The sequence below is a fragment of the Petromyzon marinus genome, chromosome 48 (genome assembly GCF_048934315.1).
Source record: "Petromyzon marinus isolate PM22_M1 ecotype Great Lakes invasive population chromosome 48, UKy_Petmar_22M1.pri1.0, whole genome shotgun sequence".
Classification (NCBI taxonomy): domain Eukaryota; kingdom Metazoa; phylum Chordata; class Hyperoartia; order Petromyzontiformes; family Petromyzontidae; genus Petromyzon; species Petromyzon marinus.
The window spans coordinates 8212360-8237875 of NC_133714.1; the positions used below are offsets into that span (position 1 = coordinate 8212360).

The window sequence follows — 25516 nt, forward strand, 5'->3', positions numbered from 1 at the left end:
AACACCACACGTGCAGTAACACCACACGTGCAGTAACACCACACGTGCAGTAACACCACACGTGCAGTAACACCACACGTGTGGTGACTCAGCACGTGCGGAGAGCGTGCCCCTCTCGAGCGCTACCACCGTGCTACATTCCACGTAAATTGGTCTATGGGTCTCCCCGTGAGTCTATGGGAGAGAGAGAGGCAGGGCAGCCAGAGAAGCAGAGGGGGGGAGAGCACGGGCTGACTGCACCGCCTCATCCCTCCCGTGTTCACATCGCTGGCTCGGGCTGCCTCCACGCAGCAGCAGCAGCAGCAGAGCGGCCGCACCGAGGAGCGTCTGCACGGAGCGGTCCGCAGCACCGTCCGGGCGATCGATCTCGGAGGCACCCACACGGCTACGACATTCGACAACCGGTCGCCCACCAACCCCCGCCCCCCCTGCCCCCCCCGTGCCCCCCCCCTCCCCATCGTGCCCCCCCACCACCCCCACGCTCGGCTCGCTCTCCCTTCCGCCGACCGTCCCAGCGCCGTCCTCCCGTTGCCAGGGGCGGCTCGGTTGCCACGGCAACCGCTGCCCGGTCGCCACGGCGACCGCTGCCCGGTTGCCGGGGTGGTGGTGGAGGGGGGAGGGGGGGGGGGGTTGTGGGCTCATCTACCTCCCTGAAGGTGCCTGTGGTGGTGAGCAGCTTGTATCCTCCGCCGATTGGGATGCAGATCATGGAGGACAGCGCCAGCATCCAGCCGATGCCGTAGCCCCAGTCAGGGTAGGTGTAGGTCTTGTTGTACGTCAGTGGTTGGTACTTGATGAGAGAGAAGAGGAAGATGCTCTGTGGGAGATACGGCCGATACCGGGAGGGCGGGAGGGAGGGGTAGGTCATTATTATTTAGTTATTATTATTCCAATATTTAGTCGGGATAAGCCGTCCCGTTCGCGAGGGCGACCAGGGTTGCGCGAAGTGAAACATACGTGCCAATCGCATGACGATGCGTGTGCCGCCATACACAGACAAAGATCCCCCGTATAGCCCTTGACAGACTGTCGGGGCAAGTGTAGCTAGCTAATAGGTGACCTTTCGGGCAATGGCCCTTGCTCAGGACACAGATAGGCCAAGGAGGTATCACCAAACGATTTATTCGTATGTACATTTGTTGAACTTCCTTCGCACCGTACGTAGCCAACAGCGTTAATCGGAGGTGCAGGGGAAGGCCAACAACAGTTGTAAAGCAATGAGCTTTCAATCTTGATTTTAGAAAATGCGCAGCTCCGGTGGCTTCCTAATATCAGAAGGAAGAGCATTCCAGACGGCCGCAGAAGCGCGTCTGAAAGCACGGGATGCAGTTACCAGCCCCGACTGAGCATCTGTGAACACAAATTAAATCACCAAAATTAAAACTGGCACGGCGCACGAGGGCGTGGTGCGGACGGGGCACCGTCGGCCTGCCTTTGTCTCCCCCACTGCTGATTTTCTTTCGCACCGCACCAGGTGCTCATTTATGGCTGAGTCGACCTAGGTGAGGTTATAACACTGGTTCAGATATTCGCCACTGGCGCTGCCCATAAAGGGGGAATCCATCGCGGGTCAACGTGTTCGTGGCGCTGCGTACTGACTGCTGCACACTAACTGCTGGGCTACCACTCCCCCAACACTTGCACGCTCAAACACACGCACAAAGACAAAGATCCCCCGTGTAGCCTTAACAGGATATTGGGGCAAGTCCGATGAAAGCTGACACAGCACACGACGGGGTGAGTGGACAGCACCATGTCCGGTAGTCTCTGTCTCCTTCGTGGCGATTTTTACACACCGCACCAGGCACTCATTTGAGGCTGAGTCGACCTAGGGGAGGCCCTGGATCGATTCAGATAATTGCCAGCGGTGTTGACCGTGAGCGGGAATCGAACCCGGGTTCATAGCGCAATGCGCTAACCGTGACACTACTGCTCCCGCCACTGCCATCACCGCCATCACGACCACCATCTATCCACCCAATACCACCACTGCCATCGAACAAAAACAAAGATCCCCCGTATGGGCCAATTTCTGTAAGCGAGCACCTATGAAGGTCGACACGGTACACGAGGGGGTGGGTGGCCAATACCACGCCCGACCGCCTTTGTCTCCCCAGTGGCGATGTTTATACACAACGCACCAGGTACTCATTTGAGGCTGAGTCGACCTCGGGGAGGCCCAGGACCGGTTCAGATAATCGTCACTGGTGTTGGCTGTGAGAGGGAATCAAACTCGGGTCGCCGGGTTCGTAGCGCAGCGCACTAACCGCTACACTACCGCTCCCCCAACCATCATTACCACCAACAACAACAACCGCCATTCGCTACTAAGTGGCGGTGACATCACCACGGTGCTTGTGCCAGGCTATGTGCACGTTGAGGCCACGTGAAGTGTCGAACGTCCGCTGGCAGGAGGGCAGACCCAGGTGCCACGGGTCGACTGACTGAGATGACTGGCTGATGCACCACCTGCGCCCCCTACTCTGCCAACTCGCTGTGCTTTATCCATCCGGTGCTTCGCTCGTTGTTGTGAGCGTTGCTCCTCCGCCCTCCATTGTTGTTGGAGGGCGACTGCCTCCAAATGCCCAGTAGCATCCTCCACAGAGGCCGATCTACCGCTGATACCAGTCATCGGCAAGTCCACTCAGCTCCACGTCCTCCTGTACCACATCACTCCATCTCTTCTCTAGCCCATGTCGCCCCCGTTCAGCCCCCTCTATCCAGCCGAACAAAAGCTGTTTCGGCATGCGGTGGCTGGGCATGCGGGCTACATGACCCAGCCAATACCCCTACGACCACCACCATCATCTACCCGTCCAATACCCCCATCATCACTATCATCACAACCATCTACGCACCCAATAACCCCACCACCACCATCACCGCCACCACTACCATCTACCCAACCAATAACCCCATCACCACCACCATCTAGCCACTCAATTTAGTGTCCGCTGTTAATTGGACGGCGCGTAGTATCTGCACGGTTAATGCGCACCACCGCTGACACCGCCGCCACTTCCGCCGCCGCCGCAGTAGTTACCAGGGCGGCCGCGAGATTCGAAACCGTGAACCTCTGCATGAGTACGCACCTCCGATTCGCACGGTTTTACGAAAGACGTTCAGCATACGTACATCTGTGAGGAATTTGAGTTAAGCCTCATGATAGCCAACACCATCACCACACTCTGCTGTGCCATCACCACACCTTCACCAATCCATCACAGGACCATCACCACACCATGAAACTTCTGTCCAAAATTCTTCAGAACTCCTTTCTGTGTTTAGTTTGTTGTCCTTCCCCCGCAACCTTAGATGAGTACGGTTGGCTACGTACAGTGCGAAAGAAGTTCAGCATACATACACACAGACACCAATAAATCGCCACTCTGCCAACGCCATCAGCACGCCTTCACACATCAATCACCGGGGCCATCACCGCGACGTTTACCCCTGGCCCTCAACCTCACCGCGCAGATGCCAGGGGTCACGAACATCCAGCACCACTTAATGAGAGGGAACGGCCGGTATCCGATCATGTCCTCGATGTTGTCGTAGAATCTGTCCCCTCCTGCGCTCACACACAAAGACAAAGGTAGCCCCTGTAGCCCACGGATGTTGCCGGGGCAAGTGCTGTTACAAAGTTGCGCCCTACGAAGGCCGGCACGGCAAACGAGCGGGGTGGGTGACCAGAACGACGCCCGACCGCCTTTGTCTCCCCAGGGTTGATGTTTGCACACCGCACCACACGCACGCAAAGATTCCCCCTGTAGAGCCTTCAACAGCCTGAAGGGGCAAGTGAGCGATCACTTCTCTCCACTATTCTCTATTCAGCACACACACACACAGCACACACACAGACACAGCACACACATACAGACACAGCACACACACAGCACACACACACACAGACACAGCACACACACACAGCACACACACACAGACACAGCACACACACAGCACACACACAGACACAGCACACACACACACACAGACAGACACAGCACACACACACAGACACAGCACACAGACACAGCACACACAACACACACAGACAGATGACACACATAGTACACAGACACAGCGCACACCGACACAGCACACACACAGACACAGCACACACACAAACACAGCACACAGACAGAGCACACACAACACACACACATACAGATGACACACATAGTACACAGACAGCGCACACCGACACAGCACACACACAGACACAGCACACACACAGACACAGCACACAGACACAGCACACACAACACACACAGACAGATGACACACATAGTACACAGACACAGCGCACACAGACACAGCACACACACAGACACAGCACACACACACAGCACACACAACGCACACAGACAGATGACACACATAGCACGCAGACACAGCGCACACCGACACAGCACACACACAGACACAGCACAGACAGACACAGCACACAGACAGAGCACACAGGCACAGCATACACAACACACACAGACAGATGACACACATAGTACACAGACACAGCGCACACAGACACAGCACACAGACACAGCACACAGACACAGCACACACATATCACTCACATTTAACTTAGCCACTTCTTGACATAACCACTTCTTAACTCGGTCACTTCTTAACTTAGCCACGTAATAACTTAGCCACGTAATAACTTAGCCACTTCATAGCATAGTCACTTCTTAACTTTGCCACTTCTTAACTTTGCCACTTCTTAACTTAGCCACGTCCTAACGCAGCCACTGAATTGTCATCGATGTGAAGCGCTGTAAGATTCGATGCAAGGCGACATGTGAGCTGTAATTAGTGCCATTCGTATGATTGGCTTCTGATTCTGTCGGTGCCACTGCTGCTGCTCTTAAAGCTGCTTACGCTGCGAGAAAGAACGATCCTAGGGGGACTCCCCCCCGCCCCCCACGACATATCGCTGACCATCACAAAAAAGGAGTCCCCTAAGACATTGCTCCTCCCCCCCCCAACTCCCCCCCAGCCTCCCTCCCCATTCAATAATCACGCACACATTGTGAATCGCATTGTGAATCACGCACACACATTGTGAATCACGCACACATTGTGAATCACGCACACACATTGTGAATCACGCACACATTGTGAACCAGGCACACATTGTGAATCACGCACACACATTGTGAACCAGGCACACACATTGTGAATCACGCACACACATTGTGAATCAGGCACACACATTGTGAATCAGGCACACACATTGTGAATCACGCACACACATTGTGAATCACGCACACATTGTGAATCACGCACACACATTGTGAATCAGGCACACATTGTGAACCAGGCACACATTGTGAATCACGCACACATTGTGAATCAGGCACATACATTGTGAATCACGCACACATTGTGAACCAGGCACACATTGTGAATCACGCACACATTGTGAATCAGGCACACACATTGTGAATCACGCACACATTGTGAACCAGGCACACATTGTGAATCACGCACACATTGTGAATCACACACACATTGTGAATCACACACATTGTGAATCACACACACATTGTGAATCACGCACACACATTGTGAATCACGCACACACGTTGTGAACCAGGCACACACATTGTGAATCACACACACATTGTGAATCACACACACATTGTAAATCACGCACACACGTTGTGAACCAGGCACACACATTGTGAATCACGCACACATTGTGAATCACACACACATTGTGAATCACATTGTGAATCACGCACACACATTGTGAATCAGGTAGCAGAGAGGGATGGGAGGTGGGGGGGGGGGCATTGGTGCCTGGTGGGAATTGGGGGGGGGGGCGGGGGATTGGTGGTTGGTGGGGATTGGGGGGGGTGATTGGTGGCTGGTGGGATTTGGGGGGGGGTGATTGGTGGCTGGTGGGATTTGGGGTCAAAGCCAAGGGGGGAGGGGGGGGACTGCAGCAGGGAGCAGTGCTGGGCTCTGACCCCTCCCCTCTCTCCCCTGTGGGTGGGTAGGATAATTCACGAGTGAGTGGTTGAGTGAGTGAGTGGGTGAGTGAGTGGGTGAGTGGGTGAGTGAGTGAGTGGGTGAGTGGCTGAATGATTGAGGTGAGTGGGTGAGTGAGTGAGTGGGTGAGTGAGTGAGTGGGTGAGTGAGTGAGTGGGTGAGTGAGTGAGTGAGTGGTTGAGTGAGTGAGTGGGTGAGTGAGTGAGTGGGTGAGTGAGTGGTTGAGTGAGTGAGCGGGTGAGTGAGTGAGTGAGTGGGTGAGTGAGTGAGCGGGTGAGTGAGTGGCTGATTGATTGAGGTGAGTGGATGTGTGAGCGGGTGAGTGAGCGGGAGAGTGAGCGGGTGAGTGAGTGGGTGAGTGAGTAAGTGAGTGATTGAGTGAGTGAGCGGGTGAGTGAGTGAGTGGGTGAGTGAGTTAGTGGCTGAATGATTGAGGTGAGTGGATGAGTGAGCGGGTGAGTGAGCGGGTGAGTGAGCGGGAGAGTGAGCGGGTGAGTGCCTTCACCATATATCCATCCGATGCAGATGGACTCAAAAACAGCAACAAAGAGAAGACACATGCCACTGGCCGCGTAGTAGTCGAACAGCTGGAAGATGTACATTCCTCCCTGCAACGTCACCAACGTCAACGTCATCAACAACATCAACGTCATCAACAACATCAACGTCACCATAACCATCAACGTCATCAACATTAACAGCATACGAACGTTGTCCTTCCCCCACACCTCCGATTAGCATGGTTGACCATGCACGATGCGAAGAGATGTTCAACATACTTACATACGTCACCGTAACCATCAACATCACCATCAACGTCATCAACATCACCGTCAACAACATCACCGCCATCAACAGCATCAACAACAACATAAACATACTCTTTGGTTCTTTCGGTGAAGTCACGTGGGTAGAAATACCCACGAGCGTCCGTCTTCAGGTGAACATCGCGACAGCCGCTCCCTTGCAGACGTCGTGCACACGGGAGTATACATCGTGCACACGGGAGCGGACATTGTGCACACGGGAGCGGACATCGTGCACACGGGAGCGGACATCGTGCACACGGGAACAGACATTGTGCACACCGGAACAGACATCGTGCACACGGGAACGGACATCGTGCACACGGGAGCGGACATCGTGCACACGGGAGTAGACATCGTGCACACGGGAGTAGACATCGTGCACACGGGAGTGGACATCGTGCACACGGGAGTGGACGTCGTGCACACGGGAGTAGACATCGTGCACACGGGAACAGACATCGTGCACACGGGAGTAGACATCGTGCACACGGGAGTGGACATCGTGCACACGGGAACAGACAACGTGCACACGGGAGTAGACATCGTGCACACGGGAACAGACATCGTGCACACGGGAGTGGACATCGTGCACACGGGAACAGACATCGTGCACACGGGAGTAGACATCGTGCACACGGGAGTAGACATCGTGCACACGGGAACAGACATCGTGCACACGGGAGTAGACATCGTGCACACGGGAACAGACATCGTGCACACGGGAGCAGACATCGTGCACACGGGAGTGGACATCGTGCACACGGGAGTAGACATCGTGCACACGGGAACAGACATCGTGCACACGGGAACGGACATCGTGCACACGGGAGCGGACATCGTGCACACGGGAGCAGACATCGTGCACACGGGAACAGACATCGTGCACACGGGAGTGGACATCGTGCACACGGGAGCAGACATCGTGCACACGGGAACAGACATCGTGCACACGGGAGTAGACATCGTGCACACGGGAGCAGACATCGTGCACACGGGAGTGGACATCGTGCACACGGGAGCAGACATCGTGCACACGGGAGTGGACATCGTGCACACGGGAACAGACATCGTGCACACGGGAACGGACATCGTGCACACGGGAACAGACATCGTGCACACGGGAACGGACATCGTGCACACGGGAGCGGACATCGTGCACACGGGAGCGGACATCGTGCACACGGGAACGGACATCGTGCACACGGGAACAGACATCGTGCACACGGGAACGGACATCGTGCACACGGGAGCGGACATCGTGCACACGGGAGCGGACATCGTGCACACGGGAACAGACATCGTGCACACGGGAGTAGACATCGTGCACACGGGAGTAGACATCGTGCACACGGGAGTGGACATCGTGCACACGGGAACGGACATCGTGCACACGGGAGTGGACATCGTGCACACGGGAGTGGACATCGTGCACACGGGAGCGGACATCGTGCACACGGGAACGGACATCGTGCACACGGGAGTAGACATCGTGCACACGGGAGTGGACATCGTGCACACGGGAACAGACATCGTGCACACGGGAGCGGACATCGTGCACACGGGAGCGGACATCGTGCACACGGGAACAGACATCGTGCACACGGGAGTAGACATCGTGCACACGGGAGTGGACATCGTGCACACGGGAACAGACATCGTGCACACGGGAACAGACATCGTGCACACGGGAGTGGACATCGTGCACACGGGAGCGGACATCGTGCACACGGGAGTGGACATCGTGCACACGGGAGCGGACATCGTGCACACGGGATCAGACATCGTGCACACGGGAGCGGACATCGTGGACACGGGAGCGGACATTGCAGCTGTCGCGATGTTCACCTGAAGACGGACGCCTGTGTTGCGTTCGAAACGTCGTGATTTATTTAAATTTTTTACCCACGTGACTTCACCGAAAGAACCAAAGAGTATGGATTCCTGCAGTCACGAAAGCTTCAAATCAACAACATAAACATCAACACACGTGTACACACATAGACGTAGAGATGTGTGTACACACAAAGACAAAGATCCCCGTATAGCCTTAAAAGACTGTTGGGGCAAGTGCTCCTACAGTCACACGTACATTACTTTTTATCATTAACATTATTAACCTTGTTCACGCACTCACAGAGTCTCCAGACCCGTTTTCAGGACGGTCCTGCCAAAATTTTCGCAGTCGGGGGAGCCATGCCGTTGTTGCTGTGTGAAGCCAATTCAGTGATTTGCGGGCACTTTATCAGCATTGAGACGTTTGGCCAATACCAGTTCCACTGTGGTTGTGGGTTTGTTCCATGAGAGGAAACCGGCGAACCGAGAGGTAACCCATGCAGAACAGGGGGAGAATAAACACACTCTAAAGATCCAACCGTATATCCTTTAACAGAATGTTGAGGCTGTGCGGGGGACCTTTGTCTGGCTTGTGCGTGCGTACCTCCGTGAGCATGATGAGGCCGAGGAAGAAGGAGATGATGGACACGCACAGGATGAGCAGCTCACGTCTGCGGCCGAAGCGGAACGTCTTGGGGTACATGTCCACCATGGCTGTCACCAGGCTCTCCACGCACACGAACTGGGGGGGGGGGGGGGGGGAACACACGGATGTAGAGGAGACACGTGGACACGGTAGGGGGGGTGAGACGTGGAGTTGGAGGGGGCACGGGGGGGACACGGGAACAGGGTGACAGGGTGAGACACGGGGGGGGGGGAGCAGGGAGCAGGGGGGGTTAGAGGGGACAGGGTGAGGCACGGGGATAGAGGGGTAGAGGTATGGGGGGGTTGGGTGGGGTGCAGGAGAGAAGGGGGCACGGGGATAGAGGGGTAGAGGTATGGGGGGGTTGGGTGGGGTGCAGGAGAGAAGGGGACACGGGGATAGAGGGGTAGAGGTATGGGGGGGTTGGGTGGGGCGCAGGAGAGAAGGGGGCATGGGGACAATAGGGGCAGGGAGGATCGAGCGAGGGACAACCGGGCGCGTGTGACGTCTCTCCGTGGTGCACGGCGTGACGAGCGGCGGGGCGGTGATGTCGGCGGCAACATTTCTCTTATTCCTGTTTATGTTTGCTCATTCGAATAATTCCACCCGGACGAATATTCACCTCGAGACAGACAGACCGACCCCCCACCCCGTTTCGAGGGCATCATCCGACGCGCGCGACAGCGAAACGCGCGACGGGGAGCCATCGTGCCCAACGGCGACACCCTAGCTCACCTTACGGCGGGGGGCCGGCTCGCCGCTTACCCACCTGGCTGTCGAGACCCAGGAATATGAGCATGAGGAAGAAGAGCGACGCCCAGAGCGGGGCGAGGGGCATCATGGAGACAGCCCGCGGGTAGGCGATGAACGCCAGGCCGGGACCTGGGGAGACACCGAGCGTGGCGAGTTTCCGCTGTGTGGTCGCTCGTTCGTTTCCTGTGATACGCGCCGCGTCCCTCCGAAGGTCAGGCGTTTGTTGCATGTGCGTACGTACGTACGTTGAACTTCTTTCGAGGCCGTACGTAGCCAACCGCGATAATCGGAGGTGTGGGGGAAGGACAACAAACTAAGCACAAACGTCAGTTCCGAAGAAATTAGTCTTCAATCTGGATGATTTAAAAGTGCATCACAGCTCCCAGTGGCTTCCTGATATCGGAAAGGAAGAGCGTTCCAGACGGCCGCAGCAGCCCGTCTGAAGGCGCGCGACGCGGTGACCGTCTCTGTCCGATGGCTTAGCCAAGAGCTGCTTCCGCGAGGATGACCGTGAGAGTTCACGTGATGATGGTTCATGATCTTTGACGAGGTCAGCGAGGTATTGTGGTTCATTCGTGGCCTGCACGTTGTGTGTAATGAGTGCGACCTGTTCCTGGGCTGACCGGGCTGTTGCCACCGTGCAGCGCCCAAGCTTTGGAACAACGCGTTGCCTTTGCTAATTATCAGACGTTCAAAGTCGTTAGAGCTATTCAAGTCCCATCTTCAAAACTCACCTCCAGAAACTTGCCTCTACCCTCGCAGCCTTAGGTGTGGCCATACACCCTGGTTCTAAGCGAGTGGGTGAGTGGATGAGCGAGAGGGTGAGCGGGTGAGTTGGTGAGTGACTGGGTGAGTTGGTAAGTGAGTTGGTGAGTGGATGAGTGGGTGGGTGAGTGGATGAGCGAGGGGGTGAGTTGGTGAGTGGCTGGGTGAGTTGGTGAGTGAGTTGGTGAGTGAGTGGGTAAACTCGCCTTTACCCCCCGCCTCGTTCTGCCCGTTCACCATGCAGGTTCTGTTTATTTTCTGGCTTTCCATTACACGGTGACCCGGGGAAAAATCCACGCAACCCACGGGTAGAATATGAAAACTCTAAATATAGAAGCGTCATGGTCGGGATCTCACCCACGACCTCCTGTATGCCAGGCGAGGTAGTTAACATCTCCTAGCCACCGTGGCACCTTTCAATATTGTTGGTTCCCTCGAATGCGATCGCTATTCAGTATCCGCAATGTTGTTATTTGTTATTCGCCGCTGTAACTTCCTCTTTTTTGTCACCAAGCATCTCCGCTGCTTTGCGACATTCTTTCGTGAAGCAGCTGACGGCTGAATGCTTTTTACCCACGTCAACAAATACAATTAACGAGACGCCGTGGGTGGGAGACACGCGTAAGCGGGAGACGCTGAGAATGGGAGACATGGGGATGGGAGATACTGGGAGTGGGAGACACAGGAGGCAGAGGAGGTGGGAGACACGGGAGGCGGGAGACACGGGGGGTGAGAGACACGGGGGGTGGGAGACACGGGGGTGAGAGACACGGGAGGTGAGAGACACGGGGGTGGGAGACACGGGGGGTGGGAGACACGGGGGTGAGAGACACGGGGGTGAGAGACACGGGGGTGGGAGACACGGGGGGTGGGAGACACGGGGGGTGAGAGACATGGGGGGTGAGAGACACGGGGGGTGGGAGACACGGGGGGTGAGAGACACGGGGGTGAGAGACACGGGGGGTGAGAGACACGGGGGTGGGAGACACGGGAGGTGGGAGACACGGGGGGTGAGAGACACGGGGGGTGGGAGACACGGGGGTGAGAGACACGGGAGTGAGAGACACGGGGGGTGGGAGACACGGGAGTGAGAGACACGGGGGGTGGGAGACACGGGGGTGAGAGACACGGGGGTGAGAGACACGGGAGTGAGAGACACGGGGGGTGGGAGACACGGGGGGTGGGAGACACGGGGGGTGAGAGACACGGGGGTGGGAGACACGGGGGGTGGGAGACACGGGGGGTGAGAGACACGGGGGTGGGAGACACGGGAGGTGAGAGACACGGGGGTGGGAGACACGGGGGTGGGAGACACGGGAGTGAGAGACACGGGGGTGAGAGACACGGGGGTGGGAGACACGGGGGTGGGAGACACGGGGGGTGAGAGACACGGGGGTGGGAGACACGGGGGTGAGAGACACGGGAGTGAGAGACACGGGGGGTGGGAGACACGGGGGTGAGAGACACGGGAGTGAGAGACACGGGGGGTGGGAGACACGGGAGTGAGAGACACGGGAGTGAGAGACACGGGGGGTGGGAGACACGGGGGGTGAGAGACACGGGGGTGGGAGACACGGGGGTGGGAGACACGGGAGTGAGAGACACGGGGGGTGAGAGACACGGGGGGTGAGAGACACGGGAGGTGAGAGACACGGGGGGTGAGAGACACGGGGGGTGGGAGACACGGGGGTGAGAGACACGGGGGTGGGAGACACGGGAGTGAGAGACACGGGGGTGAGAGACACGGGGGTGGGAGACACGGGAGGTGAGAGACACGGGGGGTGGGAGACACGGGGGGTGGGAGACACGGGGGTGAGAGACACGGGGGTGGGAGACACGGGGGTGAGAGACACGGGGGTGAGAGACACGGGGGTGAGAGACACGGGAGTGAGAGACACGGGAGCTGGGAAACTGCAGCACCATTTCATCTACTCAAAGCCGTCAGGGACCGAACGCTTGGTTGACAATAACTTCCATCACAAATTTTGTCAGCAAAGTGCTAACGCTGCCGACGCCTTAACCCGCATGACCCCCCCCCCACCCCGAACCCACCTGACTCGGCGACCTCGGCGATGTTGACCCCCTGCTCGAGTGCCATGAAGCCGAGCACGGAGAAGATGGCGAAGCCAGCGACGAAGCTCGTGCCGCTGTTCAGGCAGCACAGCATCACGCAGTCCCTGCAGGGGGGGGGGGGGGGGTCATGGGTCAGAGGTCAAAATCAACGAGGATGAAGGGGGGGTGTGGTCAAGGGTCAGTACCACGAGGAGTCGAGAGGACACAGCCACAAGACTCAGAGGTCAGGGGTCATAAACAAGGGGTCAACTATCAGTACCATGAGCGGTCAGGGGCCAGTATCAAACAAGCCGGGGTCATGTGTCAAGGGATTGTCTTTGTGTGCGTATGATTGTGATGTCCAAGTGTGTGTACGTGTGTGGGGAACGGTAGCGCAGTGGTTAGCGCAACGCAGTGCACAGTGCGTGAACCGAACCAGGGGGCCCAAGTTTGATTCCCGCTCACGGCCGACACCAGTGATGATTATCTAAAACGGTCCTGGGCATCCCCTAGGTCGACTCAGCCTAAAACGATTGCCCGGTGTGGTTTGTAAACAGCACCACTCGGAAAACAAAGATGCTGCCCACATCACACCCTCGTGTACCGTGCCATCCTTAATAGGTGCTCCCTAACAACACCTGCCCCAACAGTCTGTTGAAGCTATACGGGGGATCTTTGTCTTTTTCTCGCTGTGTGAGACAAATGGGGAAACGTGGCGCGGTGGTTAGCACACTGCGCTTCGAACCCGGCACACCCGAGTTCGATGCCCGACCAGGGCTGACATCTTATCGGCAGCAAGCGATATCTGAACCGGCCCTGAAGCCTACCCCTAGGTCAACCCAGCCTTAAAATGAGTACCCGGTGTAGAACATCAGCACTGGAGAGACAAAGGCGTCCGGGCATGTGGCTGAACCACGCCACCCCCTCGTGTGCCGTGCCAGCCTACATCGGTGCTCTCTGAGTGTCCGGTGACCTCTTGACAAAGGGTCACTCACACTTCACGAGACGGCCTCAAGGTGCACCTAGCCTGGCACAAGCGCTGCGGTGACGTCACCGCCACTCAGTGGCGAACCGAGCCGCGCTGCTTCCGCTTGTTGTATAGGCCGTGCCTCTAGGCCGACTCAGCCTGAAAAAGCATCGCACCTGTAGCAGTTGTTGTTGTAGTTGTTGTAGCTCCCCAAGGCGGTGAGGCATCCCAGGCAGATGGCATAGGAGAAGAAGATTTGAGTCCCTGCGTCAACCCACACCTGCGACAGACACGCGGATAAAGAGAAATGTCACCCGTATAGCCTACATAGACCGTTGGGGCAAGTGCTGCTATTGATTCCTTGTTAAGGCTGCAGTGCCAGGCGGGGGAGTGGGTGGCTGGTACCACGCCCGGCCGCCTTTGTCTGTGAGGTCGTTCAATCTAGGGGAGGTCCAGGACCGGTTCAAATAATCGCCACCGATGTTGGCCGTGAGCAGGAATCCAACTCGGATCATCGGGTTCGTTAGTGCAGCGCGCCAACCACTGCGCCACCGCTCTCCATAGCGACGGACACGGTAGCACGCAAAGTGACACACACACACACGCTGCGTCATCACGAGCTTGCGTCTCTCTCGTTGCTGTGGCCAATTATTCAGTGAAGAACGGAGACGATGAGAATTATCGACAAGCGGCGACGGGTGGCGAGATATGGACCTCCGCTGTTAGCGACCGACAGCCCAAACACCCCGGGGGGTCGATAGCAGATGTGGCGTGTGAACATGGGGAGCTGAGGAGGTCCGTGGGTTGAGGAGTGGCTGGGTGGCTGCCCTGGTGGATGGCTGGGTTGGTGGGTGGCTGAGTAGTGGCTGGGTGGGTAGGTGGCTGGGTGGCTTCCCGGGTAGATGGCTGGGTGGGTGGGTGGATTGATGGGTGGGTGGGTGGCTGGGTGGCTGCCCGGGTGGATGGCTGGGTGGGTGGGTTGCTGGGTGGGTGCCTGGATGGCTGGCTGGGTGACTAACTTATTAGTTGGCTGGTTCGGTGGCTGGCTGGCTGGGTGACTGGGTGGGTGGATGACTGAGTGGGTGTGTGGGTAGTTGGCTGGATGGCTCGCTGGTTGGCTGAGCGACTGGGTAGTTGGCTGGTTGGCTGGGTGACTGGGTGGGTGGATGGCTGAGTGGGTGTGTGGGTAGTTGGCTGGATGGCTCGCTGGTTGGCTGGGCGACTGGGTAGTTGGCTGGTTGGCTGGGTGACTGGGTGGGTGGATGGCTGAGTGGGTGTGTGGGTAGTTGGCTGGATGGCTCGCTGGTTGGCTGGGCGACTGGGTAGTTGGCTGGTTGGCTGGGTGACTGGGTGGGTGGATGGCTGAGTGGGTGTGTGGGTAGTTGGCTGGATGGCTCGCTGGTTGGCTGAGCGACTGGGTAGTTGGCTGGTTGGCTGGGTGACTGGGTGGGTGGATGGCTGAGTGGGTGTGTGGGTAGTTGGCTGGATGGCTCGCTGGTTGGCTGGGCGACTGGGTAGTTGGCTGGTTGGCTGGGTGACTGGGTGGGTGGATGGCTGAGTGGGTGTGTGGGTAGTTGGCTGGATGGCTCGCTGGTTGGCTGAGCGACTGGGTAGTTGGCTGGTTGGCTGGGTGACTGGGTGGTTGGATGGCTGAGTGGGTGTGTGGGTGGTTGGCTGGATGGCTCGCTGGTTGGCTGGGCGACTGGGTAGTTGACTGGTTGGCTGGGTGACTGGGTGGGTGGATGGCTGAGTGGGTGTGTGGGTGGTTGGCTGGATGGCTCGCTGGTTGGCTGGGCGACTAGGTAGTTGGCTGGTTGGCTGGGTGACTGGGTGGGTGGATGGCTGAGTGGGTGTGTGGGTAGTTGGCTGGATGGCTCGCTGGTTGGCTGAGCGACTGGGTAGTTGGCTGGTTGGCTGGGTGACTGGGTGGTTGGATGGCTGAGTGGGTGTGTGGGTGGTTGGCTGGATGGCTCGCTGGTTGGCTGCGCGACTGGGTAGTTGACTGGTTGGCTGGGTGACTGGGTGGGTGGATGGCTGAGTGGGTGTGTGGGTGGTTGGCTGGATGGCTCGCTGGTTGGCTGGGCGACTGGGTAGTTGGCTGGTTGGCTGGGTGACTGGGTGGGTGGATGGCTGAGTGGGTGTGTGGGTAGTTGGCTGGATGGCTCGCTGGTTGGCTGAGCGACTGGGTAGTTGGCTGGTTGGCTGGGTGACTGGGTGGGTGGATGGCTGAGTGGGTGTGTGGGTGGTTGGCTGGATGGCTCGCTGGTTGGCTGGGCGACTGGGTAGTTGGCTGGTTGGCTGGGTGACTGGGTGGGTGGATGGCTGAGTGGGTGTGTGGGTGGTTGGCTGGATGGCTCACTGGTTGGCTGAGCGACTGGGTAGTTGGCTGGTTGGCTGGGTGACTGGGTGGGTGGATGGCTGAGTGGGTGTGTGGGTGGTTGGCTGGATGGCTGGCTGGGTGGCTGGGTAGCTGGGTGACTGGTGGCAATCTACACAACAGGGAGGAGAGAGAGAATAAAACTCTGCACAGAATGGGGCCCAGGCGCCTTTTTTGCTGTTCGGCGCGAGTGTTACCACCGTGATGCCACCCGGCCGTGATGGAGGTAGTGATGGAGATGGTGATGGAGGAGGGGGGGGGGGGGTGATGGGGGAGGGGTGATGGGGGGGTGATGGGGGGGGTGATGCTCCCCTCCCTCCCCCTCTCCATCCTCCCCTCGTCACCCCAGCCCTCCCTTTGTCTCCTTGCCAGCCCCTCTCGCTGCTCGAGTCATTACTGCAATAGCAGTGGGGACATCAATGTCGTCGTCGTCTCAGCTGCGGGCTCGGGGTGAGCAGGGGGGGGGGCGTAGACAACGGGGGGCGGGGGGAGTGCCCCCCCCCCACCCGCCCTCCTCTCGTCACGTGACTCGCCAACATCAATTTCACGGCACCCGCGTTGCCTAGGGGGTAAGGAGTGGGTGGGGGGAGTTGGGGGTGTGGGGGGATGGGGGGGGGCTCCTCTCCTCCTAATGCCCCCCCTCCTCCTGCCCGTTATGTAAGGAGTGGGGGGGGGAGCAAAAGTGGAGCCTCATGCCCTAACGATACCTCCTCCATCTCAATATCATCAGCCTCCTCATCAACTTCCTCCTCCATCTCAATATCATCAGCCTCCTCATCAACTTCCTCCTCCATCTCAATATCATCAGCCTCCTCATCAACTTCCTCCTCCTTCTCCTCGCCATCATTATCCTCAATAGTCTCAGCCTTCTCATAGCCCTCATCACACTCATCACACTCCTCACACTCCTCCTCATCACACTCATCACACTCCTCCTCATCACACTCATCATACTCCTCCTCATCACACTCATCACACTCCTCCTCATCACACTCCTCCTCTTAACACTCCTCACCACACTCATCACACTCATCACCCTCATCACATTCCTCCTCATCACACTCATCACACTCATCACACTCCTCACACTCATCACACTCCTCCTCATCACACTCATCACACTCCTCCTCATCACACTCCTCCTCATCACACTCATCACACTCCTCCTCATCACACTCATCACACTCCTCCTCATCACACTCATCACACTCCTCCTCATCACACTCATCACACTCATCACATTCCTCCTCATCACACTCATCACACTCATCACACTCCTCCTCATCACACTCATCACACTCCTCCTCATCACACTCCTCACACTCCTCCTCATCACACTCATCACACTCCTCCTCATCACGCTCATCACACTCATCACACTCCTCACACTCATCACACTCCTCCTCATCACACTCCTCATCACACTCCTCCTCATCACACTCCTCACACTCACACTTCTCATCACACTCCTCCTCATCACACTCATCACACTCCTCATCACACTCATCACACTCCTCCTCATCAGACTCATCACACTCATCACACTCCTCCTCATCACACTCATCACACTCCTCATCACACTCATCACACTCCTCCTCATCACACTCATCACACTCCTCCTCATCACACTCCTCCTCATCACACTCCTCATCATCACACTCCTCATGACACTCCTCCTCATCACACTCCTCCTCATCACACTCCTCCTCATCACACTCCTCATCACACTCCGCCTCATCAACCACGCAGAGACCCCAGAGAAAACGCGCCTCGTAACACGACGGGGTGACACTCGAAGCTCCCCACAGATGGATTCAAGAATCCACTGCCGTGCTGGCAGAAGATGCCTTCGTTCAGCAATGGATTGACCATGGCTGATGATGATGATGGAGACACGTGTGTATAGTACAGAGCTTTGAGGTGTGGGTGTACAGCCGATGCTGAACAGATAACCTGGTGTGTGAATGAGAATGTGTGTGAGAGTGTGGGACTGCCAAACAACAGGGTGTGGCTCTTCTTTTGAACAAAAGAATGAAGGGGGCGTGGGAGCGTGGTGGTGAGGTGTGGGAAGCTGTAAGCCCCAGGCTACTTTGGGCTCGCCTTCCCATCAACCGGAGGCGAGGAGTGGTGGTCGTGGTTACTTATGCCCCCACCGAAGACGAACATCCGTGGAGGGATGCAGGCAAAGCCGATGAGTCAGATGCCTTCTATGACCTCCTGTTACAGGTGCTGGCTAAAGTGGCACCTCGGGATAGAGACATCATGTTGAGTGACTTCAATGCCCGAGTTGGTCATGATGCTGGCACCTGGTCTGGAGTGATTGGAGGGCATGGGCCAGATCAGCTCAATAACAACGGTAGGAGGCTGCTAGATTTGTGTGCAGCCCATGGGCTTGTAATTACCAACACGCTGTTCCAGCATCGGCGCATCCACACAACATCATGGATGCATTCCCGGGTTCAAGCAAGAACACCTGCTGGACTACATAGTGACGGACCAGCGGATGCGAACCCATGTCCTTGACACCAGGACCTACCGTGGAGCTGATCTGCCCTCTGACTATCGACTAGTCATCTGTAAGATGCGCCTGCCATTCTTCCACTCCGGTGGTGGGTGTACACCCAGAACCCCATTCCAACCTAAAGTGGCCTAGTCTCAGTTATCTGATGAAAGTTGCAAGTGAGAATTTCATCATCGCTTGCGGCTGGGATTGGCATCGTCCCCGACTCCTCCTGATGTCGAGGGTAAATGGGCGAGGTTTAGGACTGTGACTCATGCAGTTGCAATGGCTGTTTTGGGTACGCGGTCCAGACCTCCCCAGAGACCCTGGCTTACAGAGGAGGTGTTCATGATGGTTGAGAAAAAGCGACAGGCCCACTGTCATCGGCTACAGAATCCCACGTCAGAGAATGAGGAGGCTTACCGCAGCCTTCGCTCGGAGGTTCGGAGAGCCGTGAGGCGCTGCAAGGATGGGTGGTGGTCGCGGGTTTCTGAGGAGATGGAGACTGCCTCAGTGGCCCGTGATCACAAATCTCAATTTAACTCCATTAAAAAAGTAACCTGCAGCGCCACACCTATTACCATCATTAGGGGAAAAAACGGTGATCCAATCTCCGACCCCCAGGAACAGGTTTGCAGATTTGCTGAACATTTCTGTGAGGTTCTGGGGGAGGGAAAATCCCTCAGTCAGGAAAACATTGTGGCACAAAGTGAGGATGACACTGCTGAGGCTGCGGTGCCTCAAATATTGGAAGAAGTCACCCCCTGTGAGTGGCTGGCTGAGGTGCCATCTGTTGAGGAAGTACTGAAGGCGATCCGGAGTCTGAGACCAGGAAAGGCAGCGGGCAGAGATGATCTCCCAAGCGAAATGCTGAGGGAGGGTGGCGTTTGTGCACAGATTGCCCTATATGACATCATAACAACAGTCTTGACCACTGGACGGGTTCCGCAGGATTGGAAGGATGCCCTGGTGGTCCCCCTCTTTAAGAAGGGGGACCGCACAGACTGTAACACCTACAGGGGCATCTCACTCCTCAGTGTGCCGGGAAAGGTCCTGGCAAGGATTATTCAACATCGCCTTGCCAGGCACGCTGAGGAGAGGCTTGCAGAGCCCCAATGCGGTTTCAAGAAAGGGCGGTCCTGCACAGATGCCATATTTTCTGTCCGTCTGCTACAGCAGAGGTGTAAGGAATTCCAGCAAGACCTACATCTCTGCTTTATTGACATTGTCAAGGCCTATGATACCATCAGTAGGCCTGGGCTCTGGGTTGTTCTTCGTGCTTTTGGAGTACCTGACCCTCTGCTCACTATCATTAAGGACCTTCATGATGGTGGGCGGGCCCGGGTAAAACTATGTGGCCGGGAGTCAGAGCCATTCCCTGTACACCTTGGGGTGCGACAGGGATGTCCTCTGGCTCCCACATTATTTAACATCTATTTTGAACATGTAGTTCGTGAAGCCTTCAATAGCTGTACCGGGGGAATCTCCATATGGTACAGATATAATGGGAGGCTGATCGATGCCCGGGTGCGGTCAAGGGATGGCTCCCTATTGCTCAACCACGTTATGTATGCTGATGATTTGGTAATAGCTGCTCATTCAGAGAAGGAGTTGGAGACGCTGCTGCTGAGACTGGAGCGTGCCACTAAGAGATGGGGCCTTACCATCAGCCCCACCAAAACTAAGCACCTGCCTGGGTATTTTGTACCATCGGACACACCACCCCCACAACTCCCAATCGGTGATGGGGCAGTTGTGGAGAGAGTGGAGAGTTTCCCATACCTGGGAAGTGTGCTTATGACCGGCTCCAGTTTAACAGCAGAGGTCTCACTCCGAATCAGTCGAGCGACAATATATTTTCATCGGTTGCGTAACGCTGTGTGGAAGCTACCTGGTCTGTCGCTCCGCACTAAGCTTCAGGTCTTCTCGGCCATGGTCATTCCCTCCCTTCTCTATGCTTGCGAAACGTGGACCCCCCCTAATGGAACATCTTCGCTGGTTAGAAACATTTTACGATCCATCCTGGGTTTAACCAGACTAGATTGTGTGAGGAGCTCACAAATCCTTGAAAGATCTGGGCAAGGTCCCACCGGTGAGCTCCTCTGGCGGGCAAGGCAGCGATGGCTGGGTCATGTAGCCCGCATGCCCAGCCACCGCATGCCGAAACAGCTTTTGTTCGGCCGGATCGAGGGGGCTAAACGGGCGCGGCACGGGCTAGAGAAGAGATGGAGTGATGTGGTACAGGAGGACGTGGAGCTGAGTGGACTTGCCGATGACTGGTACCAGCAATGTCAAGATCGGCCTCTGTGGAGGAGGCTCGTGAAGGACGCTATTGGGCAGTTGGAGGTAGCCGCCCTCCAACAACAACGGAGGGCGGAGGAGCGACGCTCACAACAACGAGCAGAGCGCCGGGTGGCTAAAGCACAGCAGGTTGGCACAGTAGGGGCACAGGTGGTGCATCAGCCAGTCATCTCAGTCAGTCGACCCGTGGCACCTGGGTCTGCCCCGTGACCTCCTGCCAGCGGGCGTTCGACACTCCACGTGGCCTCAAGGTGCACATGTCCTGGCACAAGCGTCGTGGTGACGTCACCGCCACTTAGTGGCGAATGGCGGTTGTTGTATGTGAGAGTGTGTATGTGAGAGTGTGTGTATGTGAGAGTGTGATATGAGTGTGTGTATGTGAGTGTGTATGTGAGAGTGTGTGTATGTGAGAGTGTGAGTATGAGTGTGTGTATGTGAGAGTGCGAGAGTGTGAGTATGTGAGAGTGTGAGTATGAGTGTGTGTGAGTGTGAGTATGAGTGTTTGTATGTGAGAGTGTGTGTATGAGTGTGTGTATGTGAGAGTGTGAGTATGAGTGTGTATGTGAGAGTGTGTGTATGTGAGAGTGTGAGTATGAGTGTGTATGTGAGAGTGTGAGTATGAGCGTGTGTATGTGAGAGTGTGTGTATGAGTGTGTGTATGTGAGAGTGTGAGTATGAGTGTGTATGTGAGAGTGTGTATGTAAGAGTGTGAGTATGAGCGTGTGTATGTGAGAGTGTGTGTATGAGTGTGTGTGAGAGTGTGTATGTAAGAGTGTGTGTATGTAAGAGTGTGTGTATGTAAGAGTGTGTGTATGTATGATGGCAGCGGTGGTGTAGCGGTTAGCGCGCTGCGCTACGAACCCGGCGATCCGGGTTCGATTCCCGCTCACGGCCAACACCAGTGACGATTATCTGCACCGGTCCTGGGCCTCCCCTAGGTAGACTCAGCGTCGAATGAGTACCCGGTGCAGTGTGTAAACATCGCCACTGGGGAGAAAAAGGCGGTCGGGCGTGGTGCTGGCCACCCACCCCCTCTTGTGCGGTGCCGGCCTTCATAGGTGCTCGCACAAAACGTCTGATAAGGCTATACAGCGGATTTTTGTCCTTTGTTAATGTGACTGTGTGAGAGAGTGCGAGTTTATACGTGAGAGTGTGTACGAGCGTGTGAGCGTGTGTCAGTATGCGAGGTGGTATGCGAGGTGCTATTTGCGTTATCCGGCCATAATTGTGACAAACATTGTCGACGGGATTGCGAGTTCACTCGCACAGAACTCGGGGGCCATGCGTCTCCATTAACAGGGCGACCACTCGGATCGATGGGAGGGAGGAAGGAGGGGACGGGGGAGCAACGTGATGGATGAACAGCGGAGGAGATCGACAAGGGAGTCAAGTGGAGAAGGGAGGTGAGGCGAGGGAGGCGAGAGAAGTGAGGGGAGGGGAGGGAGGGGAGGGGAGGGATGGGGAGGGATGGGGAGGGAGAGGGATTTGGAGGGATGGGGAGGAGAGGGATGGGAGGGAGGGATGGGAGGGGGGGGAGGGATGGGAGTGGGGGAGGGATGGGAGGGAGGGGATGGGGAGGGGAGGGGAGGGATGGGAGGGAGGGGGGAGGGATGGGAGGGAGGGGGGAGGGATGGGAGGGAGGGGGGAGGGATGGGAGGGAGGGGGGAGGGATGGGAGGGAGGGGGGAGGGATGGGAGGGAGGGGGGAGGGATGGGAGGGAGGGGGGAGGGATGGGAGGGAGGGGGGAGGGATGGGAGGGAGGGGGGGAGGGATGGGAGGGGGGGAGGGATGGGAGGGGGGGGGAGGGATGGGAGGGGGGGGAGGGATGGGAGGGGGGGAGGAGGGATGGGGGGGGGAGGGGGGGGAGGGGGGGGGGGGAGGGGATGGGATGGGGAGGGAGAGGGGGAGGGATGGGAGGGAGAGGGGGGAGGGATGGGGAGGGAGGGGAGGGAATGGGAGGGAGGGGGGAGGTGGGTAGGGGGAGGGTAGAGGGGATTTCAAGGGAGGCGCCATCGTCAGGGGAAGTGAGCGTGGGTCTCAGATAGAGACGTGAGCGGGCACACACGGAGATGATGGGGGGGGCGGGGGGGGGCTATCGCTCATCATCGCAGGGCTCGCATTAGAAGGCATCAATTAAGGCACGGAATGAATCGCTGTGGGAGAACGGCAGCCCCTCTCTAAGGGGAGGGGAGGGGAGGGGGGAGCAGCGGGGGGGGAGGGCATCTGGAGAAGGGGGGAGGAAGGGGCTCTCGGGCTACGGGAGTTGGTAGAGTCAGGGGGAGGGGCTGTGGGGGAGGGTAGAAGAGGGGGAAAAGGTAGAGAAGGGGGAGGGTGGAGGAGGAGGGGAGGGGGGGGCTATGGGAGGGGGGTAGAGGAGGAGGGAGGAGGGGCTGGCACACCTGTGGATCGGAGAGGCGGCTCAGGTCGGGGTAGAGGTAGAATTTGACCCCCTCGGAGGCGCCGGGCAGCGTGACCCCGCGCAGCAGCAGCACGACGAGCATCACGTAGGGGAAGGTGGCCGTCACGTACACCACCTACACGGGGGGGGGGGGGGGAGGAGGAGGCCCGGGTGGGGGGAGGGGTAGGATTGCGTGGGGGGTAAGACAGGTGAGCCGGTGCGCGGGGCGGTCGAGGGAGACATCACGTGGCCCCCCGTGGCGCGCCTCTGATTCGTTGGCTTACGCACGGCGGGCGAAAGAGGCTCAGTCGTCTGTTCTCCCGTACCGCACGTTTTCTTAACGCCGATTAGACGTGAGGCAATTGAGAGAACGGAAGTACGCCGCGAGAGTAGGAATAAGCGGTCAAACGGCTGCCTCGGCGTAGCATCATCGCACGAGGCGGGATGCTGCTGGATGCTTCTAGATTCTACCCAAGCGCCTCGGTCTTCTCTTCGGCCTGCGTGCGCACCTCACGTGCTTTCGTGGACTGTGCTGTACCCAACATTATTTATTATTCATCATAACGCGATTTTTCCATTGAGCGGTCTTCTTCAGGAAGGCAACAACTACACCGCGCAATAGAAGAACACGACTGTACACATTTACGTACGTGGTGACTGGAGGTGCGGCTACCACCCTCCCAGGACGGTGGTGACTACATCCCCCCCAATGATCTCGCCTGATCTACCGAGGCTCGCTGCCTTGTCTGCCGCTTGTTGCTGGTCGCTTGGCATCATCTCTAGCGTGGCGGGAGGGTAGGTTGAGGGGGGGTTGGGCTTTGGTGGGGGAGTCTCTGGCGAGCGGCGCCCACGCACCTTGCCGGTAGACTTGGTTCCCTTCCAGATGCAGAAGTAGCAGATGATCCATGCGGCGAGGAGACACAGCGCCAGCTCCCAGCGCAGAGAGCCAATCTTCTCGATGCCGGACGAGAGACCCAGCACACGGCGCCTGGAGGTGGGGGCGGGGGGCAGAGAGCGAGGGGGACGGAGAGAGTCCATTGGAAGAGGGCGACGGAGAATACGTAAATTAATTTTCGTGCATTTAAAATATACTTACATTATACACTGCAAAGTGGCATTCTATTGCATTGGGATGAATGTCCCGGTGAGATGAGTGACCATCAGGTGAAATGTGCTACTAGAATGTGAGATGAGTAACCATGTGAGATGAGTGCAAGTAAGATGAGTAACCAGATAAGACGAGAGTGCAGTTGATTTGAATGACCAGGTGAGATGAGTGACCGGGTGAGATGAGTGTCTGGTTAAGATGACATTTCTGGGGAGATCAGTGGACAGTACAGATGAGCGATCCAGCTAGGTGAGTAACCAGGTGAGATGAGTGACCGGATGAGATGAGTGGTTAAGATGACATTTCTGGGAAGATCAGTGGACAGTACAGATGAGTTACCCTGCTAGGTGAGTAACCAGGAGAGATGAGTGACCGGATGAGATGAGTGGTTAAGATGACATTTCTGGGAAGATCAGTGGACAGTACAGATGAGTGACCCTGCTAGGTGAGTAACCAGGCGAGATGAGTGACCGGGTGAGGTGAGTGTCTGGTTAAGATGACATTTCTGGGGAGATCAGTGGACAGGACAGATGAGTGACCCTGCTAGGTGAGTAACCAGGCGAGATGAGTGACCGGGTGAGATGAGTCCACTCACTCCCAGAACTCGATGACGGGTGACGTGGCGTTGGACTTCCCCAGGAGGACCGTCCCATTGGCCTGCGTCAGGTTCACCCGGAACTCTTGACAGTTCACTGGGGTCGGGTGAGCAGCGGAGAGAGGTAATTTACAGAGCAAAACCTTCACCTTGGCCACCACCACTTCCCACGATCATCTCAACCAGCGTCTTCTAGAATACCTCCATCGCACTCACCAACAACACGGCCGTCAATATTCCAACCAACACCCCACCTTCACCATCACCAACATCTCAACCACCATCTCAAACACCTCCGACACCACAATCTCACCCAAAGATCTCCCCGATAGCATTAACAGACTGTTGGGGCGAGTGCTGTTAGTGTGCACCTATGAAGGCCTGCACAGCGCACAAGGGGGTGGGTGGCCAGCACCAC

At 57.1% G+C, this 25516-nt stretch overlaps 1 protein-coding gene across 1 annotated transcript in view; it reads right to left on the reverse strand.

The window, feature by feature from the left end:
* Nucleotides 1-25516, reverse strand: part of LOC116952686 (sodium- and chloride-dependent GABA transporter 3-like) — a 132015-nt gene that overhangs the window by 1937 nt on the left and 104562 nt on the right. The window contains exons 5-14 of the mRNA XM_032972271.2: nt 25099-25195; nt 24251-24383; nt 23397-23531; nt 13996-14099; nt 12853-12977; nt 10052-10164; nt 9244-9381; nt 6503-6605; nt 3471-3571; nt 647-817 (exon numbers count right to left, since the gene is read on the reverse strand). Of these exons, the coding sequence (XP_032828162.2) occupies nt 647-817; nt 3471-3571; nt 6503-6605; nt 9244-9381; nt 10052-10164; nt 12853-12977; nt 13996-14099; nt 23397-23531; nt 24251-24383; nt 25099-25195 (1220 nt within the window). The remainder of the gene's footprint in view (nt 1-646; nt 818-3470; nt 3572-6502; nt 6606-9243; nt 9382-10051; nt 10165-12852; nt 12978-13995; nt 14100-23396; nt 23532-24250; nt 24384-25098; nt 25196-25516) is intronic.